We start from the raw sequence: 22,449 nt of genomic DNA, 5'->3' as shown, positions 1-22,449 counted from the left end.
TTGTCATAACAACAAACAGAGGTAAAGCCACCCCTTCAGGGGAAGTTCTAGGAGATTAACTCTAGGACAAAATCTCATGGGAGGGTTCAGCACTCTAGATTACTAGGAGATCTGCTCAAAGGCCGGATTCCATCCAGGGTGAATTGCTTTCTCCTTTCCTCAGCTGGTAATCCATTGAAACAATGAGAGTAAATGTACTTCTTATCATACTTCTAGTCATTTTGTATGAACACAGTAAGAGATATATTAAGCTTATAGGTTGGCTCTTCCTGGGGACATCTCGCTGTATATCCCAGACCACGGTCCTCAGGCCAGGTGAGTCTTTCATAACCCCAGCAGGGTCCTTATGCAGTTACTTCTTTTGGGTCATTTCAGAGTTTGTTCCATGACAATGCTTTTGACTTATTATACTTCTGGTACTTAGCTTTTCCCTTTTTGATGCCAGGGTAGCTTACAGCTTGCCCTGGGTCCATCTAGTCCATTCGTTGGGACCCTCCTTTTGCAGGTGTTAGGAAGTAAAGGCAACTGAGACTTAAGGAAATATGAAGGATGCTTAGGAGTAAATATTATTTTGGAGTCACTTAACTCCCATGTTACAAAGCATAGCATCAACTGTCTTCCTGTGTCTGTACCAAAGGGACATTGCGAAACCAGGCGAATGACATAAAGGATAGAAGAAAAAGCAATCTAAGATTATTAGCGTGTGATGGAATTGGGTGTGGCTCAGGAGCTCTCTTGTGGGAGTAACTCAGTAAACCTAAGCTCCCCGCAGGAGGAGCAAGGACAACCCAATGTTTGTAGAGGGGTGTGTGTCGGGGTATTGGATTGTAGGGGGGAGGCTGGGGGGAGCGGATTGTCAGGGTTGTGTATAGGGGAGTAATGGATTGTATGGGGGAGTGTGTAGGGGCAATGGAGGGGGGAGTGTAGTATAGGGAGTGTATGGGGGTGTGGAGTGTAGGGGGGAGTGTGGGGGCATGGATTGTAGGGCATGTGGTGTGGGGAGTGTAGGGGTGTTGGGGGACAGTGGGACCGATCCCTGGGCTGGGCGGCTGGGTGAGGGACCAAGAGGAAATGAGACTCACACGTGACCTCTGGGAGCTGTGCCCTGGGAGACTCGGGCCTTCCTGAGCCCATGTTCTGGTTGATTGTCCACCAGTTTGGTTGTTGGGCCACACCCAACAGTGCTGGGGGTTCCTCCTGGCTCTGCCCTCAGGAGTCACTCCCGGCGGCTCTGGAGACCATATGGGATGCCGGGGATGGACCCGGGCCTGCTGTCCTCTCCACCATCCAATCGCTCCGGCCCCCTGATCTTTTGGTTTGAAGAGAGCCGGGCCCTGCCTCACGACCTTGCTTCAGCTCCCAAAAGGAGCAGAAAAGAACTCGGGGTTCGGGGGGATAGTTCAGCAGACTGGAGCATCCTCCTGGCGTGCATGTGGCCGGGTTCCAGCCCTGGGGTGCCCCAGACCTGCCCGGGGGGTGGGGGGCTGCAGCCCCCTGAGGTGCACCTGCAGGCAGGCACAGAGAAGGCAGGTCAGGAACCCCTGTGTCCATACTCGGGGATGAACAGAATGAAGCCTGCCCAGGGACGCCCCCTGCAGCCCCTCCCTCCTCTCCCGGTCCCCAGGTCACAGCTACCCAGCCCTGGAGCAGGGTGCCCCAAAGCGGCTGCAGTGGACGTGGCTGGGCCGGGCGGAGCTGCAGTTCGGGGACCAGACCCTGCATGTGTCCACCGTGCAGATGTGGCTGCTGCTGCACCTCAATGACCTGCAGGTGACCGCCCCCTCCCCCCGGCTCCGTCCCGCCCAGCCTCACACCTGGGGAGGCCACAGGTGTGACAGCCCTGGTCCAACCCCACGCAGGCCGTGTCCGTGGAGAGCCTGCAGGCACTGTCCGGGCTCTCTCCCGACATCCTGGACCAGGCCATTGAGCCCCTCACAGCCCCGCGAGGCCCCCTGGAGCTGCAGAAGCCCAAGGACGTCCCTGGAGGTAGGCCCCCGGGGTGGACAGCCGGGCCCTGCGCGGCTCCCCCCCGCCTCACCCACTCCCTATGGTGACCCACTCTCCTTACAGGGCTGCTCAGGGTCCGAGAGGACTGGGACGAGCCCCAGCCGAGGAGGGCCAGCGTGTGGCTCATCCCCCCTCCGACATACCAGAGCGCTGAGGACGAGGAGGGCCGCAACATGGAGAAGAGACGGAACCTTCTCAACTGCCTCATCGTCCGCATCCTCAAGGCGCAGGGGGACGAGGGGCTGCACGTCAACCGGCTGGTCTGCCTGGTGGGTGGGCCCGGGGTGCCTCCCACCCTGTTTGCCATGGGGACTTCCTGTCTGGCCAGCCGCAGGGCTGGGCTGGGCCCTGACTACCCCCTTTCTCCACGCAGGTGCTGGAGGCCTGGCAGAAGGGCCCGTGCCCGCCCCGGGGCCTGGTCAACAGCCTGGGCCGGGGCGCCGCGTGCAGCAGCACGGATGTGCTGGCCTGCATCCTGCACCTCCTGGGCAAGGGCACATTGAGGCGCCAGGAGGGCCGGCCACAGATGCTGTCCTACGCCGTGCCCGTGACAGTCGTGGAGCCTCACACCGAGTCCCTGAACCCCCGCTCCTCAGGCCCCAACCCCCCCCTCACCTTCCACACCCTGCAGATCCGCTCCCGGGGCGTCCCCTACGCCTCGGGCGCCGGCACCCAGAGCTTCTCCACCTTCCGGTAGCCCTGGAGCTGGGCTGCGGGCTGGGTGGGGCCCGGCTGGCTACCAAAATAAAAGTGCAGGAGGGTGATGCTTTTATTTATTTATTTATTTATTGCTCAGGGGTTACTCCTGGCTCTGCACTCAGGAATCTCGGTGGTGGTCAGGGGTCAGGGGGTCCTACGGGGTGCTGGGGATTGCATCCCTGTTAACCCACATGCAGGGCAAGCGCCCTCCCTGCTGGACCCTCTGGCCCAGTGAGCTCTTCCTTCTAAGGCCGGGTGTGCTGTGTGCAGAGCAGGAGGCGCCGTTCCTGGCGAGTGCTGCCCGCCCTCTGGCCCTCGGCAGCTGGTGCCCTCAGTGGCTTGGTGTCCCCTCCTGGGCGGGGGGTCGGTAGACCAGATGGAGCTTTTCCCCTTCTTGGAGGGGATGCGGCGACAAGGCAGGAGCCCCCAGCCCACCATGCCTGTGCCTGGGCAGCGGGCCCAGGGTGTCCCTTGTCCTGGCGTGTGGAACTGCACTGAAGTTGGGGACCCTCTGAGGAGGGCGTGGCCTTTGGCACAGGTTGGGCCAGGAGTCCCCCTTTAGTCGCATCCCAGGGGGGACGCAGAGCGCTGCCACCCTCAGTCATGAAGCAGTGGGGAAGCAGGTGAGGTGACTCCTGGCTGCACCCTCCCCAGAAGCACACAGCAGTCCAGGTGGGCCCCGGGTCAGGCCATGCTGCCAGTGGAAGACAGAAATGCCCCCCAGCCCCTGAGCCCAGGGTTCCTGCGGTTCAGAGGGAGCTGGGTACCACCTAGAACTGAGATTTGGAATGTTTGGGGTGGGGACCACAGGCAACAGTGCTCAGGGGTCACTCCTGGCAGGACTTGGGGACCATGCAGTACCAGGGATCAAACTCGGGCCTCTTCCATGCAAAGTGTGGGTTCAAGCTGTTGAGATACTCTCTGGCCCCAGAACTCAGATTTGGAATATAGATGGTCCCCAAGGTACAAAGGTTTTTAGGCTGGAGAGATAGTACAGTATGGGAGGGGCATTTGCCTTGCATGCAGCTGACCCGGGTTTGATGCCCAGCATCCCATATGATCCCTGAGCCCACCAGGAGTCAGCCCTGACCATTGCTGGGTATAACCTAAAAACTGAAAAAGGGGGCTGGAGTCATACCACGATGAGTAGGGCGTTTGCCTTGCACGCGGCCGACCTGGGTTCAATTCCCAGCATCCCATACGGTCTCCTGAGCACTGCCAGGACTGATTCCTGAGTGCAGAGCCAGGAGTAACCCCTGAGCATCGCCAGGTATGATCCAAGAAACAAAAAAAAAAACCTGAAAAAAAGTTGAGATGGTTTCATTTAGAGGTGGTGGTTGGGGGCGGGGGCACCTGTGTGCTCTGAATGCTTTGCACGTGCTTCCAGCCTCTGGGCCATCTCCCAGCCCAGCTTTTTTGGCTTTATGATGGTGGGAAAGTGACCGGCACTCGTAGGAATCCTTTTCCGGTTGTGTGCTTTTCCCTGGCGTGGGTCTGGTTCATCCCCCTGAACCTGGGCAGGGCCAGAGACCTGTGGTGCCCCCAGCCACGGGGCGGGAAGCCGCAGACACTCCTTACCCTCCAGGGTGGCCAGCGGCTGCATGGGGCTGGGGCTGGGCATGGCTGAGCCAAGCACATGCTTGTCTGGGAGCCGCCGTGCTTTCAAGGCCCCTGCACGACACGTCCCTTGAGCACTGCCGGGAATGACCTCCATGCCCAGCCAGGAGTGGACCCCAAATAACTCCCCTCCAGCAAATGGTCTTGCTGTACTCGAAGCTAACAAAGGTGTGCGGAGATGCTTAAGGCAGGTGAGGCTCAGCTCCCATGTTCAGTCGATGGAGTCTTTCCAACTCGGCCTCATGGTGTAGGAGAGGCTGGGGGTATAGGGGTTAGGACACTTGAATCCTTACTTTGCCCAGGCCCCCATTCTGGTGTGTTTTTTGTTTGTTTGTTTGTTTGTTTGTTTTTTGCTTTTTGGGTCACACCCGGCAATGTACAGGGGTTTCTTCTGGCTCTGCACTCAGGAATTACTCTTGGAAGTGCTTGGGAGACCTTATGGGATGCTGGGAACCGAACCCGGGTCAGCCTCATGCAAGGGAAACGCCCTACCCGCTGTGCTATCGCTCCAGCCCCAGAAGCTGGACTCTGAAAGGTTGGATCATCGTATGCCCTGGAAGAGGTGACAAAGCAGACGGCAAAGGCGGGCCCCCAGGACGCAGGGGCCCCTGCTTGCTCTGTTCCGCAGTCTGGCAGCCGACTGAGCCGTGGGACAGCCATATTGAGCCATGGCAGGCCCCACAACACACGTGGCTGCGGTTTGTCGCCTGGGCTGCTCTGCACCCCCCACAGGAGCCCGCACAGCTGGAGGGTGGCAGTGGGGAAGGTGACTGCTCTGCACGGGCAGTGGGTTTGATGCCCGAGCCCCGCCAAGAGAACCCTGAGCTTGCCAGCTGGGACCCAAAAACAGGCCAGAGAAACCCTGCCAGTCTTCCAGCGGCTGAGCCAGGCTCCCGACCCTTGGGGTTCTCCTGCTCTGAGCCCTCCTTTCCCATTGGAGATTCCCCTCCCCCACCCGCCCCCAAAGCGCCTGTGCGGGGGGGACCTGACCCTCAGGCCCTGGGAGGGCGTCACAGGGGGCCCGTCTGAGGGAGAGGCTGCCATGTCCCCTTTGTGTTTCTGTGGTGACAGACATCCTAGCCAGGGAACACGCCGCGGCTGAGCCACCTCCCTGGCCCTCGAACCCCAGTGAAAGCCCCCACATGCCAGCATGATCCCGGCAGCACTGTGCACCCTGACACTGCGTCATGGAAGCGTCACCCTCTGCACACTGCCAAGTGTGCCACCCGGCCCCTGCTCCCATCAAAGGGAAGCAGAGGTAAAACAGCAGCGAAAACCAGGGGCCAAGAGACCCCAACAGGCTTTGCGTGCAGGACCGGGGGGTGGGCTTCAGTCACCAGCACGGAGGGAGCAGCTCCCAGCTCCACTGGGTGTGACCCCAGACCCCAAAGAACCACCCCTCCAAATCTATTCTCAGGCCAGCCAGTAGGGGGTGGTGCTGGGTACATACCTAATTGTGCTCAGGGGTCAATCCTGATGTACCGGGACCATATGGGGTGCGAGGGATCAGAGCTGGGGCCAGCCAGGTAGAAAGCAATTGCCTACCTACTGTGCTCTCCGGCCCCTGGGCTGGGAGCTCCTGATGCGGCGACAGTCCTGGCCTGCTGCAGGAGAGACTATTACTGTCTTTGTCCTACACTGGACCCCTGGTCGCAACCCCCAGCAATGGTCGAGCCTCCAGACACTTAGGAATATGCCCACTTTAGCCCCCAGCCCCTGCCTGCACATAACCTCACCCACCTCTGCACTGCCCAGTGTGCCGGCCGTCCCAGGCGTCGGGCCAGCTGTCCTGACGCGGCCCTTCCCTTCTGTGCCAGCCTGTGCCTGCCCTCGGCACTGAGCACCCTCACAAGGCAAACGCTTCTAGGCAGACTTGGGGTTGCCACCTGAGCCCGTCTGCCCTGAGCAGGCAGCTGTGCCCAGAGAGGGAAAGCTGAGACCAGTGGTTGCCTAAGGCTGCGGGGAGTGATGCTGCCAGAGGCTATGTGGGCTTGTTCCTTTTTTCTATTTTCCTTTTTGACCGCACCTGGTAGTGCTCAGGGCTTACTCTTGGCTCTGCAGTCCAGGGTCACTCCTGACGGTGCTTGGCGAAGGCTCAGGAGGCTGGAAATCAAACCCAGGTTGGCCACGAGCAAGGCAAGCACCCTCCCCACTGTGCTCTCTCTGGCCCCAAGAGTGGCTTCTTTTGGGGGTCCCTCAAAGTTACAAAATTGTGGTAGTGGCTGCACTATTGGGCCATTGTTAATGCCCATTTGCCCCATTAACACTGGCCCAATAGTGCAACCACTATCACAATTGTGTTGGCTTTGAAGGGAGTGACTTGTTTGGTGTGTGTGAGGTCAGAGCCCAGCAGGCCTCGGGCAGCGGCCGTTTCCCAGGCCTCCTGTCTGGTCCTCACCAAAGGGGAAGGCTTGTGACCTGTGCAGTTCAGTCAACAGGACGAAGGCGGTTTCAGGACACCTGTCAGCTGAACCCCGGGAGACCGGGCACTGGCTCTCTGCACCCCCAGCAACACGTGAACGGGTTTGGCCACATTGAGGCACACGGAGAACCTCGCTCTAGCTTTCTCCACTCATGACCACTTTTCACAAGGAATACGACACATCTGGGGGCTGGACTGTCAGAACAGCGGGTGTGCTGTCTGACTGGCACTCTGTATGGTGATCCCTGAGAGGAGAGCCAGGAGTAAGCCCTGAGCACTGGCGGGTATGACCCCAAACAACAAAAAAGAAATGCAACACCATCTGGAGAGTGCCGGCAGGAATACCTCAGATCCATTATGTGGTTGAAATTTTGGGGGGTGGGGGAAAGTTTGGCCACACTCAGCTGTGCTTAGCAGTGACTACTGCCAGTGCTGGGGGACTGTATGTGATGCCAGGGACCAACCTGGACCAGCCACATGCAACACCAGCATCTGGACCCGTCTTATCGCTCTGATCCCTAGCAGTTCAATTTCGTACAAGATTTTGCTCTTTTAACACTCATGAACTTTTAGTGCTGCCGGAGTTTTCATGACCCTCCCATTCAAGTTATGCACATACTGTGATCCAGCTCGAGGGCAAGATGGTACGGGAATTAAGGCCTAACCCCCTCACCTTGGAATACTTCCTTTTGGGGAAGAGCTATTCCTGGCTCTGCTCAGGAGTGAGCCCTAGTGATGCTTAGGGAACCCTATCTGGTGATGTCTCAGGTTTGAACAGCAAAACACACGTCCAATCCCTGTACTATTTCTCCCAACATGCTTGAGTGCGACATACTTGGTTCAATCTGTCTGGCACAGCAAGATCCCCCGAACACTACCAGGAGTGACCCACCCCAGCAGAGAGTATCATTGAGCATCACCCAGTGTGGCCCAAAAGGGCATAATAGTGTCTGAGTAACACAGTGAACTTTGGGAACCCTGCAAGCAGCAAGCTGCTACCTCAGCACCACTGGGTTACCTTGACCCTGGCCAAGTGGAGCTGGGGATGGAATGAGACTCCCACACATGCAAGTCTGGGCAGTACAATGCCCTGTGCCAGCTCCCAGACCTGAGCAGCATACTTCTCTTAAAAAAAAAATTATTTTTGCTTTTTGGGACATACTCGGTAATGCTCAGGGGTCACTCCTGGTGGTGCTCGGGGGACCACATGGGGTGCCGGAGATTGACCCTAGGTCGGCCCTCCCTGCACCACCACTGCAGCAAGGGAGAAGCATACGTCTACACTTTGCCTCACGTCTGTCACCAGAAATGCGTTTTTCCCTCCCAGAAACAGCGAACAGTTCATGCCTGCGCTTCCCATTCTCCCTCACCGACATCCTGGCTGCTTCAAGGCATCAGCCTCTCTGCCACTGAGTCGCAACCCTGGCAGAGATGACAGCCTGCCTACTGCTCTAGAACATGACTCATCTTAGTTTTGTTCAATTTTTTGTTGTTTTGTTTTGGGGCCACATCTGGCTATGACTCTGCCCTCAGTAATCACTCCTGGTGATGCTTGGGGAACCATATGGGATGCCGGGGATTGAACCTGGCCTGGCCCTGTGCAAAGCAAACACCCTCCCCACTGTGCTATCACTACCACTCCAGCCCCCTGCGCTGAACTGTTTCCACACTCCCACCCAACACAGAGGCTTTGGCCTCCGCAGACCTCACCCTCACCTCACATTCAAAACCAAAAGGAAAGCAGTTCTAAGACTGGGCATCCCTTTACTTTTATTTTTACTTTTTGGTTTCCTGGGGAACAAATAGTGCTGGGGCTCAATCGTGGGGCTCCTGCACACAAAGCAAGTGGTCCAGCGCTCTGCATCATCTCCCCAACAATGCGGCAGACTTGCTGCCGTCTTTGGGCCAAGTAGGAGGGAGTGGTGAGAGGAGACTCCTACAGTCACACAGGTGACTTGCTAAAAAGAGCAACTTTGCACCCCCCATCCCTCCAAAGCAGAACGACAAGATGAACGACAAGAACGTTCGTGAGTTGGCTCCTACATCAGGTCCTGGCCGTGGGAAGCCACTGGCAGACTTTAGGCCATTCACTGGCCTCTAGGTCGTGCTCGGGGGCCCCTTTCTGTACCACCACACTCTGAGGCAATTGAGGACGAGGACAGAAGGCCATGGTGACCCAGAGGACAGACGGATGGCTGAGTGCCTGTTCCTGAGTGGCACACGCCTGGGGAGTCTTCTCTCACCCACTCAACCCTGTTCCATCTGTGTGCCCCACCACACCCGGCAGCAGAGCTGAGGACAGGCTTTAGTGTTCCTTGCTCAAAGGGAGATGTCGCCGGTCCTTGACTGCATTCCGCCGCCTCTTTCGACTCAAGAAACTCTCAAGCTTCTTGCTGCGTTTCAGCTCCTTGAACTTCTCAGCGAGGACTAACTGGCGCTGCTCAGCTAGAGGAGGGAGAGGGCCGGTAAGCAGGGGAGGCCGAGCCCTCACACCCTCTCCCTGGGGCCTCACACAGGCCCACACGGCCCCTGCCCACGTTCCCCCATGTGTGAGAACAAGCGAGCATTCCAGGGGACGGTAGGGGAGATGCAGATTCCTCTGCTCAGCAGGGCTCTGGGCACCAGGAACAGTGACAGACAGCCCCTTTCAGCGATCTCTACCTTCCTCCGAGTTAACACAGGATCTAGTGCTCGTTCTCCCCCAAGAGCTCCCGGGCCCAGTCCCAGCCCACAGCGTTTGTTCCCCACTCACATTTCTTCAAGAAATACGGCCGATGGCCCTGCTGGGCCTGAGCCCGCCGCTCCTGCTTTAGGGCCAGGTGTAACTCCTGCTGCCGCTTGCGTTCCTGCTGGGCCAGTTCCTGCTGCTCCTGAGAAGCGGGGAGACCAAGGGACCCGAGGGGTAAGGAGCAGAGCGCCAGACCCGCCTCCCACCCGGAGCTGCTCCCCGCATGGCTGAGCCCCACTCACCATTCGCTGGAGTAGCTGCTGCAGTTTCTCACGTTCCTCCCCGTTGCGCTGCTTCTTTAGCTGCTTTTTCACAAGCTTCATGGCAGGAAATGAAGAGGATGGTTAATGCTCTGAGTGCCACGGCCTGAGACTGTGTGCCCAGTGCCATTCTGAGAACATTCACGCACATATCAACTCAATGACACTAGGAAATAAAGCGTCTCTTTCTAGCAGGAGGCCAACACAGGCACGTACTCTGCCGAGAGCCACACCAGTTCTTAAGACACGAGCATGAAGCTGGGGGAGGCCCAAGACGGCACTCGGACCAGCATGCTCGCTCTGCAGGGAGGGGGCCTGGGTTCAATCCCTGGAATCCTCAGTATGGCTCCTGGGCAAGGAGCTGGGAGTAACCCTTGAGCACTACCAGTGTGGCCCTAAAACAACAGCAAGCCCACTGAATTAGGGGGCAGGAGAGATAGAACAGAGGGAAGGATGCTTGGCCTTTCATGCAGCCAACCTGGGTCCAATACCTGGCACCTCATATATGGTACCACAAGCACAGAACCAGGCAAAGTACTGCCAGGTATGGCCCCACCCGCCACCACCTCCAAACCCTCTACCCCAACTGAATTAGGGGCCAGGAGATAGCTCAAAGGGTTTGAGTCCCAGCTTCGATCTTTAGCTCCACATGGTTCCCCAAGTACATGTGGGAGTGACCCCCAAACATAACAGCCCCTAAAAATCACCAGGTAACAGCCCCCAACAGCCCCCAAACAAAAACATAGAACTAAATTAGGGAGAGTTAAATTAAATTGCCTACCACTGTTTCCTCAGCCAAACTTTTTTTTGTTTTTTGTATTTTTTTTTTTTTGCTTTTTGGGTCACACCCAGCGATGCTCAGGGGTTACTCCTGGCTTTGCACTCAGGAATTGCTTCTGGCAGTGCTTGGGGGACCATATGGGATGCCGGGGATCGAACCCAGGTCGGCCGCGTGCAAGGCAAATGCCCTACATGCCGTGCTAGCGCTCCGGCCCCCAAACTTTTTTTTTTTTAATTATATCACCATGGTTTCTGAGTCCCGGAGCACCCCCTCTCCTGCCCTGGAGCCACATCAGGCAGCACACCTGTTTCTCCTTCGCACGGATGTCATCAAGGAATTGGTATGTTTTGTCAAACACCTCAGGATTATACTCTCCTGACAGATCATCAAAGCGGGGGTCACGAGCTACCTTTGGAGAGAACAAAGAACTGCTCAGTCACCCTTCACGTAAGAGAAGGGCTCAGTCACCCTCCATATCAGAGAGCTGCTCCATCACCCTTCCTGTCAGAGGGCTGCTCAGTCATCCTTCACTGAGAAAGAGCTTCCTCACCTTTTTACTGACAGGCACCACTTGCCGCAAGAATGGCACCCGCACCTTGGCTGACATCTCCAGGGGCCTGTGGAGACATTCAGGGTGAGGCTGAGATGTCCGTCTGGCTAAAGGCTTTGCGCCCGAGAAGCAGGGCCTGAGCCTCACCGGTGCTTGTCCGCCAGGCCTTGTGCAGGTGGCCGAGAACCTTGCTTCTTCGTGCTGCTTCCAGATGGCACATGCTGAGCTGCCTTTGTGCCCACTTGTTTCTGCAATTCCAACAGCTCCTCAAATGACAAGTGCGATGAGTCTGCAGTGGAAAAGGGGAGACACACTCAGGGTCTTCTGCTGCAGCAAGACATCAGGCCCTTCTCGCTTGGGGAACTGACCGTTTCCAGTATTCCTATGAGATCACCCGTGTCCCCAGCAGCCTAGCTGGACTGGGGCGACACAACTGCCTAGCTTCCTCAAGATTCCAGCTGACTCCTGATATGTCCCTGTGCTAAGGTAGGCATGAATGTAAGATCAGCCATGGAACCAGAAAGCCCCCCCCTTTTTTTTTTTGCTTTTTGGGTTACACCCCGTGATGCTCAGGGGTTACTCCTGGCTTTGCACTCAGTGCTCAGGAGACAATATAGGATGCTGGGAATCGAACCCAGCTTGGCCGCGTGTAAGGCAAACGCCCTACCCGCTGTGCTATCGCTTTAGCCCCAAGCCCTTCCTTTTTTTCACCGTCTTCACTGGTAGATCTGCTGTTTTTTTTGGGGGGAGATCCTCCAAACAGCATTCAGGAGAACCAGGGGCAACTCCCAGTGATACTTGTTCCAACTGTGTGCGCCTAAAAGCTCTGGGCTTCCACCAGCTGGTGCCGGGGCCACCAAGGTCACACCATTGTTCAGGGAACCATATGTGGTGCCAGGGATCAAACCTAGGTTAGTTGCATACAAGGCAAGTATCCTGCTCATTTTGCTTATCGCTCCAGTCCAAGAAACACTATTGATTTGTTTTCACTGCCAGCTTTCTGGTTCACAGCCTTGGCACCTCTCGTGTCCTAACTGGTCTTACAACTACCAAGCTCACTACTCATCTCACAGCTGTGTGCCCAACTCAGCCCGAGAAGTATCTAAAATGCACATCTGGTTTGCACACCAAATTCAAGTTGCTCCCCAACTCCAAGGTCCCCAGTGGTTTCCATCTGGCTAGCAAAAAGCTGAAGTTTTTGAATGGACGGAGATACCACCTTCTGGCAGCTGACCTGTACCTGCATGGTCTAATTTCATCTACTAACCTCACTCTGCCCAGTTAGCCGCCCACCTAGGATGTTCCTGCCTCAGTTACTTCACACTGGAATGTTGTCTTTGGAACATGTCCTCCAGATACTTTGTGTGGGCTCCCTTGCCTAATTCACAAAGCATTGTTCAAATGCCACTGAGTCACTGGGGTCACCATTGAATACCCATTAAAAATTACAAACCCTGGGGCTGGAGCCACAGTACAGCAGTAGGGAAGGCTCTTGCCATACACGTGGCCAAACCAGGTTCAATCTCCAGCACCCCATGCGGTTCCCCAGCCTGCCAGGAATGAATAGTAAGTGCAGAACCAGGAGTGAGCCTTGAGGCGCACTCACCACCCCCCCCCCCCACCATGGTCTCTCTCCATAGCCCTTGTCTTCTGTTTACAACAGATGAGAACCTCCTGCTGGCTGTTCGGCCACTCCAGGCATAACAGGCTCTGGCCGCCATCACTGGGCCCACTTCGACCGGGAGGCAGAGCCCCCTCCCTTCCTGCTATATCCTAGTAGCCTCCACTCCTGACCTGTACCAAATATTAAGGGCCGACACCACAACTTCTGAAGCATCTGGATGCGTACTCGGTCACATGACAGATCTATTCAACAAATGACACACTTCACAGTTATGCTTCATGTCATTTGGTGAAGACGGGCTGAGGAGAAAGACAGCAATCTTTACTTAATCCCTCAGCATCTTCCAGTGGGTCTAGCTACAAAGACTTATTGCCAGCACAGCAAGAACACTTGAAAACCAACGGGGAAGACACACAGAAGCCCACCAAGATCAATGAGTGAAATACCACTGGAGACAAACTCTACCAACCCATTCAGTAAATCCTCCAGACTTTAGTAACCCCATGATGAGGATGTTTAAGAAACAATGGGGGGGGGGCGCGGAGGAGCGATAGCATAGCGGGTAGGGCGTTTGCCTTGCACGCGGCCCGACCCAGGTTCGATCCCCGGCATCCCATATGGTCCCCCAAGCACGGCCAGGAGTAATTCCTGAGTGCAAAGCCAGGAGTAACTCCTGAGCATCGCTGGGTGTGACCCAAAAAAGCAAAACAAAAATAAAAGAAATAATGGGGGCACTGCCTTACACGCAGCCGACCCAGGTTTAATCCCCGGCATCCCATAAGGTCCCCAGCACTGCCAAGAGTAATTCCTGAGTGCAGATTCAGGAACAACCCCTGAGTATTGCCGGGTGTGGCCCCAAAATAACAAAACAAAACATCTCAATAGAAGCTCTAAAGAGCAGAATAACAGCAGCTGAGCAAAAACATCAAGGAGCCCCAAGATGAGAAGGAAACTGCTAAGAAACAGCAGAAGGTGGAAAATAGTCTGAAAAATGAACAGCATACCAGAGGACTATGGGTGTGTAGACAGACAATCTAAGAATCACTGGAGTCCCTAAAGAAAAGGCAGGCAAGTGTGATGAAGAAACAAAAATAAAAGAATCAGGGAGGGCGTTTGCTTTGCACATGGCTGATCTGGGTTCGATCCCCAGCATCCCATACAGTTCCTGATCACCACCAAGTGTGATTCCTGAGTGCAGAGTCAACAGTAACATTTGAGTATCCACCAAACAATGCTGAGGGGAGAAAAAAAAACAAGTAGGAAAACTCAAAGACACAATATACTCAAAACAACAAAATCCAAAGATAGAGCAGGATACTGAAAGCAGCAAGATCAAAAAAAGAACTTACATACAAAGGAATGCAAGCCCATAATACGTACAGCAGGTCTATTAAATGAGACTCTACGATGGAGGGGTACTGTACAGAAACTCAATGAAATGCACACCTCACCAAGAACACTATATCCAGCTAGATCATCATTCAGATGTGAAGGACTATACAGAGGTTCAGGGACAGGCAACAGCTTAGGGAATTTATAATCTTGAAACCAGTTTTGTTTTGTTTTTTTGTTTTTTTTTTTTGCTTTTTGGGTCACATCTGGTGATGCACAGGGGTTACTCCTGGAACCACCCCCGGCCGTGCTCAGGGGACCATATGGGATGCTGGGATTTGAACCCGGGTCTGCCGCATGCAAGGCAAACGCCCTACCCGCTGTGCTATCTCTCCAGCCCCTCTTGAAAGCAGTTTTGTAAGAAGCATTGAAAGTTTGTTACATGCTTGCCAAGGAGGTGGGGTGGGGTTGGAGGGAACCTGGGGACATTGGTGGTGGGACTGGTGTTGTGTGCCTGAAACACTGTGTGCCTGAAAACAACTGTAAAATGATAAACTTTGTAAATCGCTTGTCCTAATAAAATTTTTTAAAAAACATTAATAGGGCTAGAGAGAGAGCTCAAAGCTCTGTATGCTGGAGGTCCAGGTTCAATTCCTAGAATCAAAACAAATATACAAAAATAATTAGGAATCGGGGCTGGAGTGATAGCATAGTGGGTAGGGCATCTGCCTCGCATGCAGCCGACCCGGTTTGATTTCCAGAATCTAATATGGTCCCCTGAGCACGGCCAGGGTAATTTCTGAGTGCAGAGCCAGGAGTAACCCCCCGTCCAAAAAAAGCAAAAATAAATAAATACATAAATAAAAATAATTAGAAATTTAGACCAGAGAAAGTACAGCACTCGTCATGAAGGTGACCTCAGTTCCATCGCTGGCACTGCCTATGCTCCGGGGAACACTACCAGGAGTGATCCTTGAGCACAGTCAAAAGCCCTGAGCAAAACCAGTGTGGCCCCACTACGCCCTAAAGCAAACACTCGAGTTATGATACTGTAACATCAACCAACCCTTTTAAAACAAAATTCCAAGCTTTGTCTTTCTGCTCTGGACCCCGCAGGGCGGCGCTCGGGGATCTCTCCTGGCTGACCCCGGGGCCTTAGGGGACCCTGAGGACGGAAGCGGGCGGGCCGCTGGGGGCAGGCGCCCGAAGGGCTGTGCGGTCGCTTGGCCCCTGACTCTGGCTGGCCAAGGAACGAGCCCTCGGTTCGCTTCCTCTTCTGTGGCTTCAGGCACGCGAGGCCAAGTGCCCTCCGCGAGCCACGCAGCCCCGGACTCCCGTCAGAGCGCCGGTGGGAGGGGGGCGCGCAGCCCCCGCCCTGGACGCCGGCCACGCCGCGCACCGGAAGCGCGGCCGAGACCCCGGCGGCGCCCTCCCTCCCTCGGACGCGCGCGCCCCGTGCCCATACCCTCGTCCGTCCGCAGCTCCGGGTGCCCATCGCCGCCCCCGCGGCCGCTCACGCCGCGCCGAGTCGCGGCGGCCGCCCCCACGCGACCACCTGCTCTCGGCATCGGGCTCCCGCGGCGCCTCTTCCGCCCTGAATCGCCGCCCCTTCCGGCACCACGCCACGCCCCTTCCGGCAGCCCAGCGGGCGGGGTCCGGCGCGTCCAGAGCCAGTGGGGGTTGGGCGCGCCGGTCCGCGCCGCTACGTCCCTAGGGGCGCAGAGCTTCGCGCAAGAGAAACTGGGCTCGAGCCACGGGTCACACTTGGTTTTGAGTCCATACTTTTATTTTTAAGACATTTTATTTGAGGAGGGGGAAGTACTGGAGCCACACCCGGCAGTGGTCCTGGGGATATACCGGGGTCACCGCATGCAAAGCAAGGGCCTTAACCTCTGCGCTGTCTCTGGTACCCCCATGCTTACTTATGCTTACTTCAGGGGGTGCCGCGCACCAAACCCTGGGCTTCGTTGGGGCCAATACTCGGGAGAATTAGGGATGGCGAAGGCAAGCAGGGTGCCCTGGATCTCCTGCCATCCCCGTGGTGGTATTGCGCAAAAACAGACCACACGTTGGGGTTTTTAATTCATTTTTATAAAATCTGGGCTGGCTGAGCGCTTCAGAGTACAGCAGCAGCTCCAAGAAGGGTGAAATTATCTGCTGGTCCTGCCTCCCGGGTCAGGGAGAAGGTGGTTTCATGCCAACAGCTGTTAACTTCTCTCAGTTCCCAATCACGTCTCATGGCTCAAGCAGGGGGGTGGGGGGGATGGGAGGGGAGTAGGAGTGAGGGAAGCTCCCGGGACTGACACTGCTGGCTTCTCCCCTTCTCTTCGCTTCCTAGCGGGGGCCTGGCTGACTTGGGGCAGAGCAGAAGTCCAGGAGCAGTTAGAGGGAGGTGGATGGGACAGAGCACCAAGGGGAAGGGGCCCTCGGCCCAAGGGAGAGGGACCTAACCCTCCCCCCTACAGCTCCCCAACTGAGTTCACAGCACGGAAAAAAAAAAAAAAACACCTCTAGTCCAACAACTCCACATGGAGGTATATCAAGTCCAGGGTCCAAGGGGACAGGCAGGTGAGAGATGGGCAGGGGGCAGTGAAGACAACAGCAGGCTTGAGAGGGGAGGCAGCAACATTTCCTCCTATCCATGGGAGGACACGATGGGGCGACTGATATTGCTGTTGGTGGTCATGGCATTCAGCTCCCACCTGGAAGGGCCAACAATGACAGGTAGAGAGGATGAACCGGGAGGTCCACCCTCAAACCCAGAACTGCTAACTGCTGTGCCAAGGGTTATAAGCCCACTAGTTCCATCGACTTCCTGAAGCCCAACCACCCATAGCCGCCTCCTTTGGCCAGGAGTAGCTTTCATGAGTCAGGTCTCATCCGCCGCTGATCATCCAGCACCCACTCCTCCAGTTCCGCCTACAAGCTCATGTAAACTTCCTGTTTATCCCTGAATGTACTCTTGTGCCCAACACCTGGAGGAAAGCATCTGTGTACACACCTTGGTAAGCTTCCCAGCCTCCCTCTCCTCCTCTGCTTAGTTTCAACCAAGCAACTGCACTTCCTCAGCTTACCAAGAACACTGATTTTGCTCCCAATTACCACTCCAACCACCCCCTATATACCCCATTTTCTTGATGGCAAGCTAAGAGAACACATGTACAAAAGCCTCACATGTTCAAGGCAAATGCTTCTACTGCTGATCTGTATCTCCAGCCCTCAATTCCTAGTGTTTGTGTTTGTTTTGCTTTTGGGCTTGTGGACCACACCCATCTGTGCTCAGGGTTCACTCCAGGTGGGCTTGGGGCACTCTATCAAATCCTGGTCAGCCACCTGCAAGGCAAGCACCTCACCTGCTGTATTCTCTTCAGATCTCCTATCCTTGTAAGAATGTGATCGAGCTCTCCTGAGGCCTTACCCCCACCTCATCCCATGTGAAAATTAAATCTCTCGTTTTGAAAATTTTTTCTTCCTACAAAGACTTACCAAGTATCTCCTTATGCCAAGACCCTCACTACGTCATACCTGGTCTTTCAGGAGCTCGCACATGTGTCAATCTTGGGCCAGTCTGTGATCCACCAGTATAACCTTGTACATTCTGTTTTTGGACTACACTGGCCATGCTCAGGGCTTACTCCTGGCAGTGCTCAGAGAACCATAAAGGGTGCTGGGGCTCACACTGGGTTGGCCATGTGCAAGGCCAGTGCCCTACCCGCTGTACTAACACTCTGGCATGTACACTCTATCACCAAATACTAACAGATAGACCTTTAGCAAACACGAATTAAGTGGAAGAAAGGGTGGCAGAATGACCCAGAAGGGTGCAGTAATACTCATAACTAGCTTTCAGTGTTTCATCTGGGCCTAAGAAGAGAGTTCAAAGGGAAGGAGGTAGGAAGGCCGGCCTTTAATCCTGGAATGAATGTGATCCAGAGGGCACTAAACTTGTTTTACCCTGCTGCGAGTCCTAACATTTTCTCTACATGTTAACACCAATCAATGTACAGGCTCTGGTTTCAGGAAGCGGTACCTTGTGTGCTTGCTTTAAAAAGCAGATTTTCTTCTTCACATAATTTACCCAGCTAACAGTTTTCTCTCACCACTACATCTCCAGTAGAACAAAACTTTCTATCTCCTCCAGACCAAGGCCAAGCTAATCAGGTCAGGGCTGTGCTGCCAACCAAACCCTCCTTCCAACCCCCACCTCTACCTGATGTCATGGGGCAAACAGGACTGGTCCAGGTTATACTGAATCACCGCCAGTTTGCACAGCGTCTTCAGACTAGGGCCTGTGAAGAAGTGGGGGGAGAGGGAAAGAAGTTAAAAGTTGTCTTGAGGGGCTGGAGAGATAGCACAGCGGGTAGGGCGTTTGCCTTGCACGCAGCCGACCCGGGTTCAAATCCCAGCATCCCATATGGTCCCCTGAGCACGGCCAGGGGTAATTCCTGAGTGCAGAGCCAGGAGTAAACCCTGTGCATCGCCAGGTGTGACCCAAAAAGCAAAAAAAAAAAAAAAAAAGTTGTCTTGAATGTCGCCACACAAAGGCAGGGACCCTGGTGGCTTTGGGAAGAAGCATACTCACTAAAGTCCAAAATGTGTAAGTCAGAATGATCTATGAGGTCAAATTCATCTCCCAGGCCCTCCTCGGGAGATGGACTGTAGAGACAGAGACAAAGGTGGTAAGACTACCTATAAGACCCTTCCTCTCATTCCCTCCCCTGCAGGCTCCACACCTGGCTCCTTCCCTGTGGCCTCCCCACCTCTTTCCTCTGTACCTGGTACCCCCAAAGAGGACAATCTTGTCACCAACAATACAGCAGCACTGGCGTCGACGGGGACAAGGCCCCTTCCCCTTCGGTTCAATCTTTTTCCAGGTAAAGGATACTAAAAAGAAGTTTATATGGAGATTTAACAGCTACCTAATCCGGAGAGCCTCTCTACCATCCATCCGGCACCCACTCAAACTTAATTCTTCTTTTCCTCCCCCCAAATGGCCCGTCACTCCTCCCTAAGCCAGTGCTCTTTACCAGGGTTAAATTTCCAGAGGTCATGGAAGTGACGGTTCAGCCTTGCATTATAACCACCAAAAATGTACAGCTCCCCATTGTAGCCAACTGAAAGAAGAGAGAAGAGAATGTGAGGGGTGCGAGAAGGGGAGGAGGCGGCACTCTGGAGACACCCCCACGGACACTTACAGGCCGAGTGGCTCCGGCGGCCCTCAGGCAGCACTAGAGTGTGCGGACAGTCCAGCCAGGCCTCGGTCTTGGTGTCAAAGACTCGGATGCGGTTGCAGTAAATCTCGTTGTTGGAATGGAAGGGCCCAAAGCGGTCAGCGCGGCCCCCAAAGACATACATGTGGTTGCCCAGCATGGTGGCGGAGTGGAAGTCCCGCCAGCGTGCAGGGTTGCCCTGGACAGGACACAGACAGGGAGAGGGGGTCAGGGTGGCAGCGGGGGGTGTGGGAGGGGAATCAGTGCTCGCCAAATCTCTCGTGGGTGTCGGGGAGAAGGAAGAACCGAGCAGACCTTGGTACAGATGAGGGTCCAGGTCATGGTGCTGGTATCCAGCTTGTGGATGTCATTGGAAAAGCAGTCCGCCTGGGTGCGGGTGCGAGGGAAAGGAAGTGAAGTTAGGAATACAAGAGAGTACCATTGACAGCCCCACTATAGGCCTCTCCACCACTCCCCTGGTTCCAAAGCAGAGCCTCACATCCCACCACACCCAGCTTCCCTCCCTCTCTTTCTCCTAAGCTTCACCCCAGACTTACCAGCTGCTCATAGCCCCCAAAAATGTACATGATCTTGCCCAGGACACAAGCTGAGTGCCCGTCCCGGGCTCCAGGAATTGTGCCTGACACTCGGGGTGTGGACCATTTGTGAGTATCTGGACATGAGAGAACGCCCGATCAGCAACCTTTGACACTCTCTCCTACTTTCTGGGGCGCTCTTTTCCCAGGGCTGTCAGCGGCGTTTCCCCCCCGCCCCATGATGCTCTGGGAGACCCATACTCACTGACGTCAAAGGCATAGAGCACATTGCACGCGCCTTCAGTATCATTCCGTCCTCCCCAAAGGAAGACCGTGTCATCAACCAGGACGGTCGAGTGTCCATAGCGCATGTAGGGTACCACGGGAGCCTGCCCGCGGATGGCGGGTCTCACTGGGGGCAGCTTTGTCCAACGCAAGGACACTGTGGGCACAGCGAGGCTCAGCCCTCGGGTCCTCCCTCCAGGCTGCCCACCTTCTCCCAAGTCAGATCTCCATTCCGCATGCCCCCCCACCCCCCACCTCTCTGGCTGCAGGAACCCTCATCAAACCTCATTCAGCCGCCACAAACCTGCATTGAAAATGTGCACGTCAATCTGCCGCAGTGTCTCATAGTCCTCTCCTGAGCAGTAACCCCCGAAGGAGTAGACCCGGTGTCCCACGGCCACAGCAGCATGGTTCACCCTGCGGGGCCCGCCCTCCAGGTGCACTGTCCACCGTAACATCCCCTGGCCACTGGTCACAGCAACATGCCCCCCCGGCACGGCCGGCTGCCTCTGCTACCTGCACACAGAAGAGCCGAGGGCTTCTCCGAGAATGCACTGGCCACGCTCAGAAGGCATCTGGCAGGGCGTGCCTTCCAGTGTCACCCTGGGGGCCCTCCCACGGCTCAGGTGGCTGGCCTACCCTGGGGGAGCTCCCGAGGTCAGGAAGCTGGGGCTGGCAGGCAGTCTCCAGCAGCATGGGGTGGGGCCTCTCTGACCTGACCGCCTGCTCAGAAAGAACTGATTAAGGCCTCAAGAAAGTTGGCGCCCCCCAGACCCTTTGTCTGTCACCCGTCTTGAGGCCCTTGAGCCCCTCTGCAGCCCAGGAGTCTGCCCTGGTCCACCTCGGCTCGGCTCTGCCCGTGCCACCTCTCGAAGAATTCCCTGTGCTCTTTAAGGGGAGGGAAGGGATCTCAAAATACTCCGGAGCTATTAATAACCGGCCCCAGACGGTCCATTGAAAGCTGGCACCCGCGCTCCCGAGCAGAGAGGCGCAGCTCTCGGAGCAGACCGGCACAGGCTGGACGTGCCATCTAGGTCAGGGAACCTCGGGGCACCACGGGGGTGGGGGGGATGGGAGAGGTAAGCCCCTCACGGGAAGGTCCTAGCAAGCCGAGCGGCGGCCACCGGGGTCAGTCAGGGGCTCTCAAAGGCACGCGGAGTTCCTTTGACAGTTGTGCCTGGTGTGCTGCCAGAACCAGGAACTTAAGCAGGAAGGTATGTGCGGGCGGGAGGGGCGCTCCCCCTGCCGCAGAGCACCTGCCGCCTCCCGGGCTCCTCTCCCCTCTCCCCTCCCGACACCTGACACCGGGAGAGACAGACCGGAGCGCCCCGACAAGCAGGGCAGCAAGAAACGTGTTCGGGCGGGTGAGAGGCTCCGGTCACCGAAAAGCAAAGGGCGGCCCGAGAGAACTGAGGAGGGGTCGAGCGGGAGGTCCTGGCCAAGCTCATCTCCTGCCACGCACCTGCCGGGCAACCCTGGCACAGCCAGGTGGGATCTCGGGCTTGGAGGCGACTCAAGGAAGGAGGAGCTCTTGCAAGGAAGAGCAGGCGCCTTCAGCGGGCGCCGGCTCACACCAGCCACCCGCTGGCCCAAAATAGCGCCGGCAGGAAACCCCGCGGCGACGGCGCAGCAGAGCGCAGGGCTGCGGGGCTGCGGGGCTGCGGGGCCGCGGGGCCGGGGGCGGAGGGGGGGGCGCCGACCCCGCTCCGTCCCCCGGCTGGGCGCAGGGGCCCGAAGCCCAGCCCGGCGCCGAAACCACGTGGGCGCACGCCGGAGGGGGCGCCGCGGCGCCGCTCCTCCTCGCCCCCCCCCGCCCCCGCGCCGCTCCATCACTGCCGCATTCGGGGCGGCCGGCCCCGGGGCCATCTTCCATCCCCCGGGGCGGCCGTGCCCGGAGGGGACGCTCCGGAGGGGACGCTCCGGAGGGTGCGGTCGCTCGCGCTCCGCCAGGCGAGCTGCAGCGTCACCGACCCCCGGCGGCAGGCCGGCGTCCCGCGGGTCCTGCCCGCCCCCCGCCCTCTCCCGTCAGCGAGCGCCCGCCGGCCGCCGCCCCGCTCCCCGGCAGCCCGGCCCGCCGCGGGGTCGCGCCCCGGCCCCGCTCCCCATCCTCCCCCGAGACCCCTCCCCACCCCCACCTCATCGCTCGGGCCCCTCCCCCACGGCTTGACTCCCGGATAGGGCGTCCCCAGACCCTCCACTTTTCCTCGTCCTTCAGCCCGTCTCGGACTACCTGCCAGGCCGGGCCGGGGCGGGGCCGCGGGTCCTCGCGCTGCCTGCAGCCTAGAACCCGTTGCGCGCCAACCGACGGCTCCAGGGTCCAACGAGATAAACACAGCTAGGCTGGGTCCTTCCGGCGGCCGCTGTCTGCGCACGCGCAGTCGGGGCCCGGGCCGCGGCG

The 22,449-nt window shown here is 56.9% G+C and overlaps 2 protein-coding genes across 6 annotated transcripts in view; one reads left to right on the top strand and one right to left on the bottom strand.

Moving 5' to 3' along the window:
* CUL7 (cullin 7) overlaps positions 1–2,771 on the top strand; it is a 28,565-nt gene extending 25,794 nt beyond the window's left edge. For both annotated transcript variants that reach the window (XM_055134397.1, XM_055134396.1), the window contains exons 23-26: positions 1,625–1,770; positions 1,860–1,986; positions 2,071–2,276; positions 2,381–2,771. In XM_055134397.1, coding sequence (XP_054990372.1) covers positions 1,625–1,770; positions 1,860–1,986; positions 2,071–2,276; positions 2,381–2,704 — 803 coding nt within the window. In that variant the 3' untranslated portion in view covers positions 2,705–2,771. The remainder of the gene's footprint in view (positions 1–1,624; positions 1,771–1,859; positions 1,987–2,070; positions 2,277–2,380) is intronic.
* A 5,718-nt stretch (positions 2,772–8,489) lies between these two features.
* On the bottom strand, positions 8,490–22,433 carry LOC101544245 (kelch domain-containing protein 3). 4 transcript variants are annotated; one of them, XM_055134404.1, is made up of 15 exons: positions 22,282–22,433; positions 20,356–20,567; positions 20,032–20,208; positions 19,788–19,903; positions 19,546–19,617; positions 19,216–19,429; positions 19,048–19,134; positions 18,796–18,904; positions 18,603–18,676; positions 11,212–11,353; positions 11,065–11,131; positions 10,819–10,923; positions 9,716–9,790; positions 9,498–9,615; positions 8,490–9,190 (listed from the first exon to the last, which is right to left on the bottom strand). In XM_055134404.1, the coding sequence occupies exons 2-15, from the start codon at positions 20,507–20,509 to the stop codon at positions 9,051–9,053; spliced, it is 1,650 nt and encodes a 549-aa protein (XP_054990379.1). In that variant the 5' UTR covers positions 20,510–20,567; positions 22,282–22,433; the 3' UTR covers positions 8,490–9,050. The 4 variants fall into 4 exon arrangements, with proteins under 4 accessions (XP_054990379.1, XP_054990377.1, XP_004605865.1 ...); XM_055134402.1 differs by lacking the exons at positions 8,490–9,190; positions 9,498–9,615; positions 9,716–9,790; ... (1 more) ...; positions 11,065–11,131; positions 11,212–11,353 and adding exons at positions 15,779–16,722; positions 18,231–18,309; positions 20,691–20,774 and having other exon boundaries at positions 22,282–22,418; XM_004605808.2 differs by lacking the exons at positions 8,490–9,190; positions 9,498–9,615; positions 9,716–9,790; ... (1 more) ...; positions 11,065–11,131; positions 11,212–11,353 and adding exons at positions 15,779–16,722; positions 18,231–18,309 and having other exon boundaries at positions 22,282–22,428.
* Between the last annotated feature and the right edge of the window lie 16 nt (positions 22,434–22,449).

Source organism: Sorex araneus, chromosome 4 (assembly GCF_027595985.1).
Source record: "Sorex araneus isolate mSorAra2 chromosome 4, mSorAra2.pri, whole genome shotgun sequence".
Classification (NCBI taxonomy): Eukaryota; Metazoa; Chordata; class Mammalia; order Eulipotyphla; family Soricidae; genus Sorex; species Sorex araneus.
This window is presented reverse-complemented; position numbering and strand designations above follow the sequence as displayed.